The 13,107-nt window shown below is 42.2% G+C and overlaps 1 protein-coding gene across 1 annotated transcript in view; it reads right to left on the reverse strand.

Annotated features, from left to right (window-relative positions):
• Window positions 1-6,541, reverse strand: part of CAND1 (cullin associated and neddylation dissociated 1) — a 33,370-nt gene extending 26,829 nt beyond the window's left edge. The window contains exons 1-2 of the mRNA XM_007516851.3: window positions 6,067-6,541; window positions 1,181-1,324 (exon numbers count right to left, since the gene is read on the reverse strand). Coding sequence (XP_007516913.1) covers window positions 1,181-1,324; window positions 6,067-6,134 — 212 coding nt within the window. The 5' untranslated portion in view covers window positions 6,135-6,541. The remainder of the gene's footprint in view (window positions 1-1,180; window positions 1,325-6,066) is intronic.
• Window positions 6,542-13,107: the final 6,566 nt, after the last annotated feature.

The following is a 13,107-nucleotide window of genomic DNA, read 5'->3' on the forward strand; positions in this document are numbered from 1 at the left end:
TTGAAACCTTTACAAGTGAATCTCAAAGAAAAGGCAATGCTTTAAACTGATGCCAAATATTACATGACATAAAATTCCACAATTGAATTTGCTTATGAAATCAAAGGTTATATTTACAGTTTATTATGTAAATTAAGTTTCCAAATCTGGCATGCATAAATTCAATAACTGTATTAATAAAATTACTAAGAATTTAAATTGAGCCGTTTACTAAGAAAAAAAAAAAGGTGTGTGTGTGTCCATTCCATGCCCATATGACGCTCCTAGTCCATGCACTAGTGGAACTGTTGTGATTTCTATCAGTAAGCTCCTTTATAACATCGGTGTGTTGATGCACTGACTATGGTTTTAATCACTATTACTTTAAAAATCTTACTTTCTTTCATCTGATAACTGACTCACCACCACAACCAATACCACTCCACTCCATCCCCCAATGCTGACATAGGAGAGACAGAGACAGATAAGGCTTTTTAAAACATAGCTGAAAATCAAACCACTCAGCAAAGGTCAAACAAGCAAGAGAATCACTTTCTGAGATCTCCTACATTTATCTTACACAAACTGAAATACCATGAGAGACTGCATAGTCAATACAGAAACTCTAAGAAAATGTCATATATACCAGTCACACTAAACATTCAATACCAGTCACCTATGAATTCTTACAAAAAAACTCCAAAAATTCATATTAGAAAACCAATATATTTACCAATTATTTTCATTTTGCCACCAGGATTACCACTGGGACTAGTGTCTGCATAAGACTCCACCATTCCTAGCAGCTATTTTTATCTTTTTCTCTCTTTATGACAGAGATAAAAAGTATATAGAAGCGGACGGAGGAAGGAACAGACACACCTGCAGCACTGCTTTTAATAGCTCATGAACCTTCCCTCTGCAAGTGCAAGCCTGGGACTTGAACCAGGCCTTTGGCATAGGAATATATGCGCTCTATCATGTACACCACCATCTGGCCCCAAAATTTATCAAGTATTATTATTATTACTATTATTATTTTTTACCAGAGCACTGCTCAGTTCTGGCTTCTGGTGGGCAGGGGATTGAACCTGGGACTTTAGAACCTCAGGCATGAGAGTTTCTTTGCATAACCATCATGCTATCCACCCCCACCCCTATTATTTTGTTTTTAATAGGGAACAAATAAAAAATGACTTACCATTTGACAGCTAAATTTTGTACCTCTCCATTTTTATCTTCCAGTAACTTCAAGATCATTTTCACTACCTTCCTTTCACTATCATCATCCAACTTGATAGAATCTTTCTGCAGTTCTGTCATCAGGTCATTTGTAGCCATAAACCTATGAAAAAAATTAAAATTTGTTGGCAATTAAAACAATTTAGCTATTGATAAAGATAATGATGTTCAAATCCAGTATTATTCACCTCTGTTCCTGAAAAACTCTTTTAAAGAAAGTATCAGTACCCAAAATTACCTATCTTTCCCAAGTTAGTCTTAATTATTTTAAATTTATCAGCAGGACCTACAGTGAGGGCTCTCATTTTAATTAACTGTGTCACTTCTTTTCAGGAGAGAAAACTTCTTTTCTGTCATGTAATTTAAATTTTACCTAGGAAGCCTTATACGTAACCCTCTCCTCTCAATTTCTGTCTTATCCAATAAAATGGGAAAGTATGTCCACCAGAAGCACTGAGTCGGCAATAACCGTGGAAGCCAAAAAAAAAAAAAAAACCCTCAAAATATTTTATACTATATAAAGAAATGTCAATGTCAGGTGGGGGTAGATACAATGAGTATGCAATGAGTCTCATGCCTGTGGCCTCTTAAGTCCAAGGTTCAATCCTCCATACCACCACTTCTGCCAAGTATGCATGACAACTGTATACTGTCCTGTGCTACTGATCTTTAACAAGTATCTTAACTATTCAACAAGCATGTAGATCTACTGAGGGTAAGCATTAGATCTTAAACTTTCTGTAGGCTCTCTTATGTTTTTGTTGTTGTTGTTGTTGTTCAAAACAGTCCCTAACTTTAGAGGGAACTGAAATTTAAGGTCTTGTTCTTAATGAATTAAGTATAATTAAGTGTAAGAGCAGTTAAGAGTTTATGCTGTGCTAAATCAACAGAGCATTTGGCACTCCTGGTCTATTAGTCTATCTGATCTTAGACTTCTACTTAGCATCAACGTCTCTCAGTTTTCTCACAGGCTGTTAGTATCCGCTTTATTAGAGTTGGAAGGATAAGATAAAGTGCACAGACTTTACAGTAAACATTGGCTTAAAATTTTTTTTTATTATCTTTATTTCTTTATTGGATAGAGACAATGAGAAACAGAGAGGGAAGGGATAGAGAGAGCGAGAGACAGAGAGATACCTGCAGCACTGCTTCACCACTCACAAAGCTTTCCCCCTGCAGGTGGGGACTGGGGGCTCGAACCTGTGTCCTTGCGCATTGTAATATGTGTGCTCAACCAGGTGCACCACCACCCAGCTTACATTAACCATTTTGCACAGACACGTTTTTCCCCCTTTAGTTCTCAATTCCTTGGAGTAAATACTTCAGTTGGTGGAGAAGCAGAGAAGATAAAAGCAGATACTCCTAGTTACCTCAATCCAGTGAACAGTTAATATCCATCCACTCATTACTAGCATTTGAATTCATATGGTGCTTGCAGAGTATCTGATGCTTACACTGATTGATCTGCTTACTGGCTCTAAACCACAATGCTCTACCTTCAGAATATCTAGTAGTTTTATTTTTCACGCCAATAAACTGAACTTGTGATTTACATCTCACAACGGGATTTTTAAAATGTTTCCATTCTAAGTCAGCAAAATCACCCCCCTGGACAGTGCACCTGCTTCACCATGCATGAGACTCAGGTTAGAGAATGTCCCTCACTGCACTGCCTCAGTGCTACTGTGTTTTTCCCTGTCTCTTTGAAAAAGTCAGCCTTGAGCCATCAAGTCCCAGCACTTAAATAAGATGGCATAAATAAACCATAAATAAGATGGCATTGCAAGTTCTTGAAGCCTGTACACATCTTTACCTAATTTGCTCTGATTCAGAGACCTGAAATTTCAGGTCTGTAAGAGACCTTTTGAGGACAGGGTAGAATAAACTTATAATGCAAGGACCCAGTTGCAAGCCCCTAGTCACATCTGCAGGGGGAGAAGCTTTATGAACAGTGAAGCAGTGTTGTGGATATCTCTCTCCCTCTCCGCCTTCATTATAAATCTGTCTCTATCCAATAAACAGATAGACGAGATCTTTTTGTCATCACCCATGTACAAGTCTCTCAGAAAATATAATCTCAAATTAAGTAGCCTGACCAAAATCTCAAATTCACAAGAATCATCATAGGTCCTGGAAAAAGGCACAGCAGGGAAGAGCATGCTTTACTATCCATGAGGCCAGGATTCCACCACACCACCCCCAACCCCCAGGGAACACTATACACAGCAATAATGGAACTTCACTGATGATATGCTCTACTTCTTGGTGTCTCTTCCTAATCTGTCTCTCTCAAAACAAACACCAGCAACAAAATTAGAGACTAACAGCCCAGTTTTAAGGGAAGAAAAAAATCTTTGCAGTCCAGGGAGATGGTTTACAACAGAGGGCAGGACTCAAATGCTTGAGGTTCTAGGTTCAATTCCCTGCACCGTAAATGGCATACAACAAAGAAGTGCTCTAGCTTCTCTTTATCATGACTAGTTCCTCACCTTGTGATTTAATGGATCATATATATTCTCGTTTGATTCTACCATGAAAATAGATATCCTATAATGTTAACTAACATTGTCCTCAAGGTATTTCTGTCACTAGGTGCTTTAAACAGGTAGTGCAAACTGTGATAGTTACAGCAAAATAAGCAATAGATTTCTAGCGAGAAATTAAAAAAGATTTGCTTTAAAATAGAAAGTATATATCCATATAAATACCTGTACTGAAAATATACCGAAAAATCTTTAAGTGTTTGACTTCAAATGCTATTTTAACTAACTTTATAAGTATAATTTTTTCAGTGCTTTAATTCCAAAGATTTTAAAAGGTTAGAGGCTATTACAACTCTCTAAAACACTGTTTAATAATGCCAAAATTACTAGAAATCACTATTCCTAAACATATCTCTATTTATATTCACCACTAAAAATATCCACTGCAAAAAAAAAAAAAAAAAAAGCACCGCTACACTTTTAGGAAAACAATAACTTTCAAGTGGTATTTTGATTTATCCTAACCCAAAGTGGTAACTGAGTTCAACACTACAGTAAGGCTTAACATCAAAGCATTATTTCCTTCATACCATTTATTTTTAAAAAGTATGTATATTACCTTTCCTTTACAGGAAATTTAAGGAAGTTTCCACCAATAATAAGCATATTACCATAAGCAAGTCAAACAGATTGAATAGAACTATTAGAGGGAAAGTGCTATCTTCAGAATGAACTGAAGACAATCAGAACGCAATTTAGAACTTTTATAAATGAGCCAAACTGACAAACAGGAAGGGGGTGCGGGAATCACACCACACACTCTATATAACTAAAAGTTGTGTTTGTGTGATGTATATCTATGAGAGATGCACATTTTTAAGCAAGTTTCAATGTCTTGAACTGAAAGCAAGAAAACTCAAGAGAAAAATCAAACATTCCAAACCTCTGAAAGAAATTTTATTTTACTTTCATTATCCCCAATAATCTTGATTTGGGCCTCCTAACTACATACATATAAACACCAAGTATCGAAAGCACCAACCACCTCCCAAGAACGTCTCTTCCAAAAATGTTACCGAATACTATGAGCAAACTGAATCTCAAAAACTTCAACTGCAATACTTAAAAACTCCCTAAGTGAAAGTGTTCGTCATTTTTCATTGTTCTCCTTTCCCAAATAGGTACATTTCTTCCTGGTAAATAAGGTTTGGACACATCTTCAGGTGTTAATGCACATTATGAAAACCAATGAACAAATGCTCTTAAGTCACCATTTTAATTGAAAGCCAGTGCTTGTTTAAAGCGTGCACACAGGCTGCAGCCACCATGTCTTAGAGAAGAAACCTTTAAGAGAAATAAAAGGAGCTTTTACAGCATGGGACAGGAGGCGGGAAGGAAAGGCTGTTTGTTAGCTGCCGCAGTACAAAGGGACAGACACAGCGAGACAAGCGGTGAAAAGCAGCAGCTCGTCCGTGTGCATTAATTTCAGCAAGGCCTGGAGCCCACCGTCCCCGTCTCCTGGAGGGCAAGTGCGGAGAGATCCATGCATCCGCAGGCCCCATCCCCACACCAGAAGACAAGCCCCGCGTCCAGAAAGGCCCCTTCACCCGCGCCACTCTTCCTGTCGAGGCTCCAAGCATCCCTCCCCTCTTTCTGGCAGTCAACTGTGAAAACTGAAACCCCCGAGCTCGGGCCTGGGTTTTTTACCTGACCGGGGAGAAAGATGCTGGCGGGAAAAAAATAGCCTTGGCTTCCCCTCCCCCTTCTTCCTAGCTTCGCGGGGAAGAAAAAAAGTTTATAACCCCGATCCTCCAAGTGCATTAGTGTACGTGTGTGTATGTGTATATGTATATATATGTGTGTGTGTATATATATTATATATATTTTTTTTCCTCCAGTTCAAGCCCAGTAGAGCTCGGACCAGTCCGGTCTCCGAGCAAGGAGGCTGCAGCTGGTCCCCGCGCCCGGCCCGGCCTCCCGCCCCGCAGCCCCGCGGCATCCGGGCCGCTCGCGCTCCCCGGGTCTCGAAAACCAGCTCTCGGGGCGGATGGACGCCAGGGACTGTAGAGTAGCATGTGGGGACGCAGGAGGAAAAGGGCCCAAGTCGGCGGGCAACCGCCCAGGGGCGACGGCGGAGTGGAGGGGGGCCGCTGGGAGGGCAGAAGGGCCTTCGGGATCCGGGACCCGGAGGTGGCGGTGGGGGGGGGGGTGTGGACGAGGGGGCGACGGCGCCGCGGACTCGCGGGAAAACCGGCGCAGGCCAGAGGGGTGGGGCCGGGCCGGGCCGGGCCTGGCGTGCGGGCTCGGGCCGCAGACCAGGGTCCCCTGGAGGCGGGCTCCGGGGCTCGGGCTTCGGCCTCACCTGAAGTCCTTGTCGCTGGATGTCATTTTTTCCAGCAGATTGGAAATGTGGTACGAGGCGCTCGCCATGTTGACGGCCTCGATCCCGCCCGCCGGCGCTGCTGGCGCTGCTCAGCCGCTGCTGCTGGGGCCCCTCCTCTCGCTCGTCGCGGCTCCCGCTTCCAGGATCGCGGCGCGACGCCGACGCTGACTCGGGAGGCGCCTCCACAGGCTGCCCCCCCTCCCCGGAGAGGCGTGGGTCTGTCCCGGAGGAAGCCGAGGCTACGGGGCCGGCCTAACGAAGGCGCTGCTCGTCGGGGAATGAGCTCATGAGCGGCAAGGAGTACGGCGGGGCCTCTCCGGGGAGCCAGACACTTCCACACGGGCCCGTCTCGCTCCCACTCCCTCCGCACTCGCTCCCTAGGGCAAGAGGCCAAAACCCGCCTCCTTCGCTCCAGGAGCGGGGGCGGAAGACGCAGAACGCTACGGAGAGCTGAGGTCAGGGTTCACCAAGGTTCCCCTCCTCCCCACGCACGCAGGAGAGACGCGACTGAGAGAACGATCCCGTTGGTTGAGGCTTGTGTCAGTCTTCGCATGAACCGCCTTTCCGGAGTCAGGACAACGACCAAATGGGGCTATTCTCGCGAGACTTCTAGGCGACGGTTAAAGGATGGGGGCAAGTGAGACGGGCATTCTTGAATCTAAAAGTAACTCGCGGTGGCTTCAGTGTGGTGGTAAAAGAAAAAGACTAAGGTCCCTCAGGCGTTAAAATCCTGAGCTTAATGCTAATGAAGGGCTTAGCGGGGGGAGGGGCAGGGACAGGAAGAACTGTTCGTTTGGCAACCACGCATGGCCTACATAGCCTATTAAAACCACGATGGTGTTATGTTGCCACGTGAAAACCACAAGTCCCAGAGTTCTGTCTGGATGGCATGTAGCTAAGAATATGATTGGCTGAAGGAACTTGTAGCTTCTTCATTGGTTCCCTGGGAGAAGTGAATGCTGGGATTTGGAGTCCGCCCAGGTTGAGGTGACGAATGCAACCTTTCGCTGCCCGCGCATTTGCTTTCCGACTGGGATTCAAATTTCCTCTCACACCTACTTTTGTTGTCATGAGGTGTTTTGCAGATCCATTCTGCTGTGGGCAGGCGCATTGCAGATCAAGTTGTTGATTGTATCAGAGGCCTACCATGGACTTCTCAAGAATAATTTTTAGAATTATTCATCCTCACCTCTCACTCTTCCCCAGACCCACCCCCATTCCTGATAGAGCAAGAACGTCCATCATTTAAAAATACTGGGCCTATCTGAAGGGCTTCCTTCTGGTTAGTGTGAATGAATTTAATCATCGTTCCACAGCGTGTCTTATTATCTCCCGAGAAACGACAGACACAAAGCAATTGAGGCTTAACTTGTTTTAGTTTCCATATGTTAATCTGCTTTATTGAGATTGAAGCTAAATAACACTTTTCTCAAAGCCAAAAGCCCACATTGTGAAGGAAAACACAATCTTAGTGACGATGTTAATAATGCATAAAACTATCTTCCAAATATTACATGAAATACCTGACACTTCTCTACCATTCCTTGCTGTCTGTAATCACCAAGTGTCATTATCTTCTAAGTATGTAATAGTTAGCAAAACTGATGGAACAGTGATCTGGCCTCGTAGTTCAGACCTAAATTGCCCCCAAATTGTTCTTGTCTACTCTCATATTATCAACCCTTCTATGATTTAAGACATGTTTTTGTGTTTGCCCCCCCTTTTTTTTAGGGATGCTGTTTTATAAGACTAGTTGTTTCAGGGGTGAAACAATTACATAATTCCCCAATTATGTTAGCACACATCATGTGCCACCAAGTTCCCATCTTCCTCCACCACAGGACATAGAAGCCTCTGCCTATTTTTGACCTTCTTATCCTGTAGTAACCTTAGATCTGCAGACATGGAATAAAGATTTAGTCATTGTTTCAGCCTACCTTTTCCCTTGCTTTTTCCCTTAAATCCCTGGGAATAGTGAGGTCATCTACCTAGTTCCATCTATGTTGTAGTAGAAAGTAAAATGTCGTCTTTTCTTAGAGCTGAGTATTATTCCATAGGATACTTAAACCTCCTCTCAGTTCCTTCTTCATGGATAACTTGACCATCAAACTAGTACCTACCTTTAATAGTGCTGTTTTAAGAGTGAAATCTTACTGACTTATTCTGTTAGGATTGCCATAACAAAATAGCAAGAGATTAGACTGTTTAAAGAGAGAAATTCATTTTCTCATAGTTCTGGAAGCTGGAAGTCTAAAATGAACGTGGCAGCAGGGTTGCCACTTTCTCACCATGTCCTCACATGGCCCTTTTTCTGCACCCTGGATAGCTCTATCTTTTTTCTTTTTAATTTTTTTTTATTTAAGAAAGGATTAATTAACACAACCATAGGGTAGGAGGGGTACAATTCCACACAATTCCCCCCACCCAATTTCCATATCCCACCCCCTCCCCCGATAGCTTTCCCATTCTCTATCCCTCTAGGAGCATGGACCCAGGGTCATTGTGGGTTGCAGAAGGTGGAAGGTCTGGCTTCTGTAATTGCTTCCCCGCTGAACATGGGCGTTGACTGGTCGGTCCATATTCCCAGTCTGCCTCTCTCTTTCCCTAGTAGGGTGGGTCTCTGGGGAAGCGGAGCTCCAGGACATATTGGTGGGGTCTTCAGTCTAGGGAAGCCTGGCCAGCATCCTGATGGCATCTGGAACCTGGTGATTGAAAAGAGAGTTAACATACGAAGCCAAACAAATTGTTGAGCAATCATGGACCCAAAGCTTGGAATAGTGGAGAGGAAGTGTTAGGGAGGTACTCACTGCAAACTCTAGTGTACTTCTGCTTTCAGGTATATATTTTGCAGTAGTTTATGGATACGTGTGCACATAAGCTCTCTCTCACAGAAACTGGTGTATATCTAGGTTTTGGGACTTTGTTAGAAAGTGAACCACCTGAGATGAAATTAGAGTGTACTATAAAAGGAAAGGTCTCACCCGAGTAATGAAGCTGAAGGGTTGTCATTCCACACGTGAAGTCTCTGGACACAGTCTGAGGTGAAGCATGTTGGCAATCGTTGCATTGGTTAGGTTGTGATCGGCAGATGCAATATTATTTGGTTTGGATTGGGAGAGGCATACGGGAAAGTGGGCCCTATCCAAGGGTTCCAGGACTGGGGGAAGTAGGGGCTCTATAGTGGAGATGTGAGGTTCCTGCTGTCTTAGGGTTCAAAAAGACAATCGATAGTTAATGTTTTCATCACATTATTTGGTAATTGGGTTAACTTTGAAAAGTCCTTTTGTTATGGTTTGCTGTACAGTACCCAGTAGCTTGTATATAGCTGTGCTATTGGATGCTTCTAATCTACTTGGTCTAGGCTTTTGAGAGAGTCCGCATATCAAATACACAGCCTATATATTAAAAAGATTCAGTTTGTGTTTTGAAAAACTTTGAGACATACAATTGATTTTCCCCCTCTCATATTAATTAACTAGTGTTTTATATGTCTACATTTTGCTGGGAGTGTACATAAACACCATTCCCACCACCAAAAGACTGTGACCCATCCCTCCCACCCACTCCCACCCCCCACTGGCCCAGGAAGCTACATGTCTACCCCTCACCACAGGGTTTTTACTTTGGTGCCCTACTTACAATTTGGTCAGGTCCTGCTTTTAGTTTCCCTTTCAGATCTTCTTAGTCAACTTCTGTTGATGAGTGGGATCATCCCATACTCATCTTTATCTTTCTGACTTAGCTCACTTAACATAATTCCTTCTAGCTCTGTCCAAGATGGGTCAGAGAAGGTGGGTTCATTGTTCTTGATAGCTGCATAGGATAGCTCTATCTTGTAAGAACACCAATCCTGTGGAATTCGGGCCCTGCCTTTATATAGTCACTTAAGCTTCATTACTTTTCTTTTTTTATTTTTTGCCTCCAGGGTTATCGCCGGGGCTCGGTGCCTGCACTAGGAATCCACTGCTCCTGCAGGCCTTTTTCTTTTCTCCCCCCCCCCTTTGTTGACCTTGTTGTATTTATTGTTGTCATTGCAGTTGTTGTTGGATAAGACAGAGAGAATTCGGAGGAAAGAGGGGAAGACAGAGGGGGAGAGAAAGATAGACACCTACAGACCTGCTTCACCGCTTGTGAAGCAAACCCCCAACCCCCACACACACACCTGCATAGGGGGAGCCCAGGGCTCCAACCAGGATCCTTTCGCTGGTCCTTGTGCTTTGCGCCATGTGCACTTAGCCCTCTGTGCTATCTACCACCGGCCCTCCTTCATTACTTTTCTTAAGGCCTTGTCTCCAAATACTGTCAACATATGTTAGTTAGGGCTTCAACATATGAATTTTTGTTAGATATAGTTCCTTTTACAACAGTTATAAAGCACTGGGCATATTGCTTAGACCAGATTTATGACTAGTTTTCACTGCATGCTTACAAGATGAAAGCATCTAGCAAAAGTTGTGCACTGTTACAGTATTTGGTCTTTCATATCATTGTATATAACCAGTCTAGAGCTTCGAAAAATACTCCTACAGCATAGCTCATTTGTTTAAAAAGTTCAGTAGTCGCTACTGAATAGAGGTCAAATGTTTTGACAATCAATGACCAGATCTGCCCATAACCTTTTCCCCACCTCAACTTTTCTCCTGCTATTCTAGTACAGAAATTGCCTCATCAGTTTTATTTTCATTATCTTGAAGACCCAGCTCTAACTTTTTGTACGTCACCATCATCTTGATAATAACATTTAAAGATAAATCACTACATCAATTAATTCATTTTTATTGATTTAAAATTGGTTTACACTATTTTAGGAGAGTAGTTCCACACTAGGTGAGTGTGAGTGTGTGTGTGTGTGTGTGTGTGTGTTTGTGTGTGCACACACCACATGGATTAACTAATTTAAACTACATTTAAAATAGGAGTGGCAGGCAGAGAGAGGTCAAGTTACTTGGTGTGAAGGTCACTAGCAACGTATAGTCAGGACGAGAGCCCACACAATTTTGCTTTATGGCCTATTTTCCAAACCTCTGTAGACTTCTTCTCCCCACTTAGATAGCCTTTCACCATCCCACCTTTCTAAGATCTTGAGCCAATTATAGTGTTAATATGCTAACTTGTAACTAGAGTGTAAGTCCATAAGAGTATATACCAGCTTTAAACCACTTCAGCTTCTTTCAAGTACCTTGCCCACATCAAATTTACAAGTAGTATTTAATTTTATTTTGTAATTTTAACCACTTAGACATTTCATTATTCACTGAATGTAGGTTATTACTTTTTTAAGAGGAAAAATATGTCCCTTTAAAGAACTGTAAATGCTAAATCAACTTAAATTGCAAAAGGAGAAATGAGTTTACACGGGGTTCTCCTCTAACAATGTTCTTCCTAGTTAATGGTCAGAACTAAACACTGAGATGAGACATTTGAGAGAGGAAAGAAAATGGAGTTCTTCGATTTGATGAGAGTTTCTTTTTAAAAAAAAATATTTATTTACTTATTTATTTTCCCTTTTGTTGCCCTTGTTTTTTTTGTTGTTGTAGTTGTGGTTATTGTTGTTGATGATGTTGTCGTTGTTAGATAGGACAGAGAAAAATGGAGAAAGGAGGGGAAGACAGAGAGGGGGAGAGAAAGACAGACACCTGCAGACCTGCTTCACTGCCTGTGAAGCGACTCCCCTGCGGGTGGGGAGCCGGGTTTGAACTGGGATACTTATGCTGGTCCTTGCACTTTGCCCCACGTGCTCTTAACGGAGTTTCTTTTTTATATCAACTAGTAACTCAGCTGAGCTCACTCATAGTGAGTGCTGTGCTGGGCACTGTACCAGACAGTTGGGAAGCAGAAATGACCAAAACATGTTTCTTAACCTTAAGGTACATTCATGTTCCCAATTCTTTCATTTTCTTTCTTTCTTTCTTTCTTTCTTTCTTTCTTTCTTTCTTTCTCTTTCTCTCTCTCTCTCTCTTTCTTTCTTTTACCAAAGTACTTGGAACTTTAAGCATGAGAGTCTCTTTGCATATGCTATCTACCCCTGCCCTACCAAGTCTTTAACTTCATATCAAAATTTTTGTGTTGAAGATAAAATTGAGAATATTCCTTGCTATAAATATAGAATCAAAATAAAGGTACATGTTAATCCTGTATTTGAAATGAGAGTGGGTTCTGCAGCTGTCTTTAAAATATATAAATATGGCCAAGCTGAGCTGAATCAATAATAACTAGGACATACATATCCATAGGGGAGTTGAAGAGAAACAGTTCACAACTGATTAATTGAATAAGCTGTTGAGGGACCAGCATGCAATGTTACCTTGTTGTTCTGTTTTTAAAATAATCATTTTCCATGACGCTTGATGTATTGAGCAACCTCCATAGCTTTTCTTTTGAAGTCTTAGAAAGCCCAATTAATCCAGTATTCATCCTGATACCCACATCTGCTTGTCGATCACACATTACTAAGGAAAGGGGTGATGAAAGAAGGTAAGGTGAAAAAGGAAAGTTTTTACATTTAATTTTTTAATTTATTTTTTATTATTTTACTTTTTGTAGCCCTTGTTGTTGTTGTTGATATTGTTGTTGTTGTATAGGACAGAGAGAAATGGAGAGAGGACGGGAAGACAGAGGAGGAGAGAAAGACACACCTGCAGACCTGCTTCACCGCCTGTGAATCGACTCCCCTGCAGGTGGGGGGGGTTGAGTTGAACCGGGATTCTTACGCGGGTTTTTGCGCTTTGCACCATGTGCGCTTAAGCCGCTGTGCTAACGCCGGACTCCCTACATTTACTTTTTTATAGTTATACTTCTCCCTAGATTATTGATGCCATCTGAAGGATACTGGAATACCAACTAGTAAAGAGTCAAAGTGGTGAGTTCATAAGGTGTCTTTTAAAAAAAATTTTTTTTTTTTTGCCTCCAGGATTATTGCTGGGGCTTGATGCCTGCACTATGAACCTGGCCGCCATTTTCCCATTGCCGTTGTTGCTGTTATTATTGTTGCTGGATAGGACAGAGAAATGGAGAGAGGAG

This window comes from Erinaceus europaeus, chromosome 7 (genome assembly GCF_950295315.1).
Source record: "Erinaceus europaeus chromosome 7, mEriEur2.1, whole genome shotgun sequence".
NCBI lineage: Eukaryota > Metazoa > Chordata > Mammalia > Eulipotyphla > Erinaceidae > Erinaceus > Erinaceus europaeus.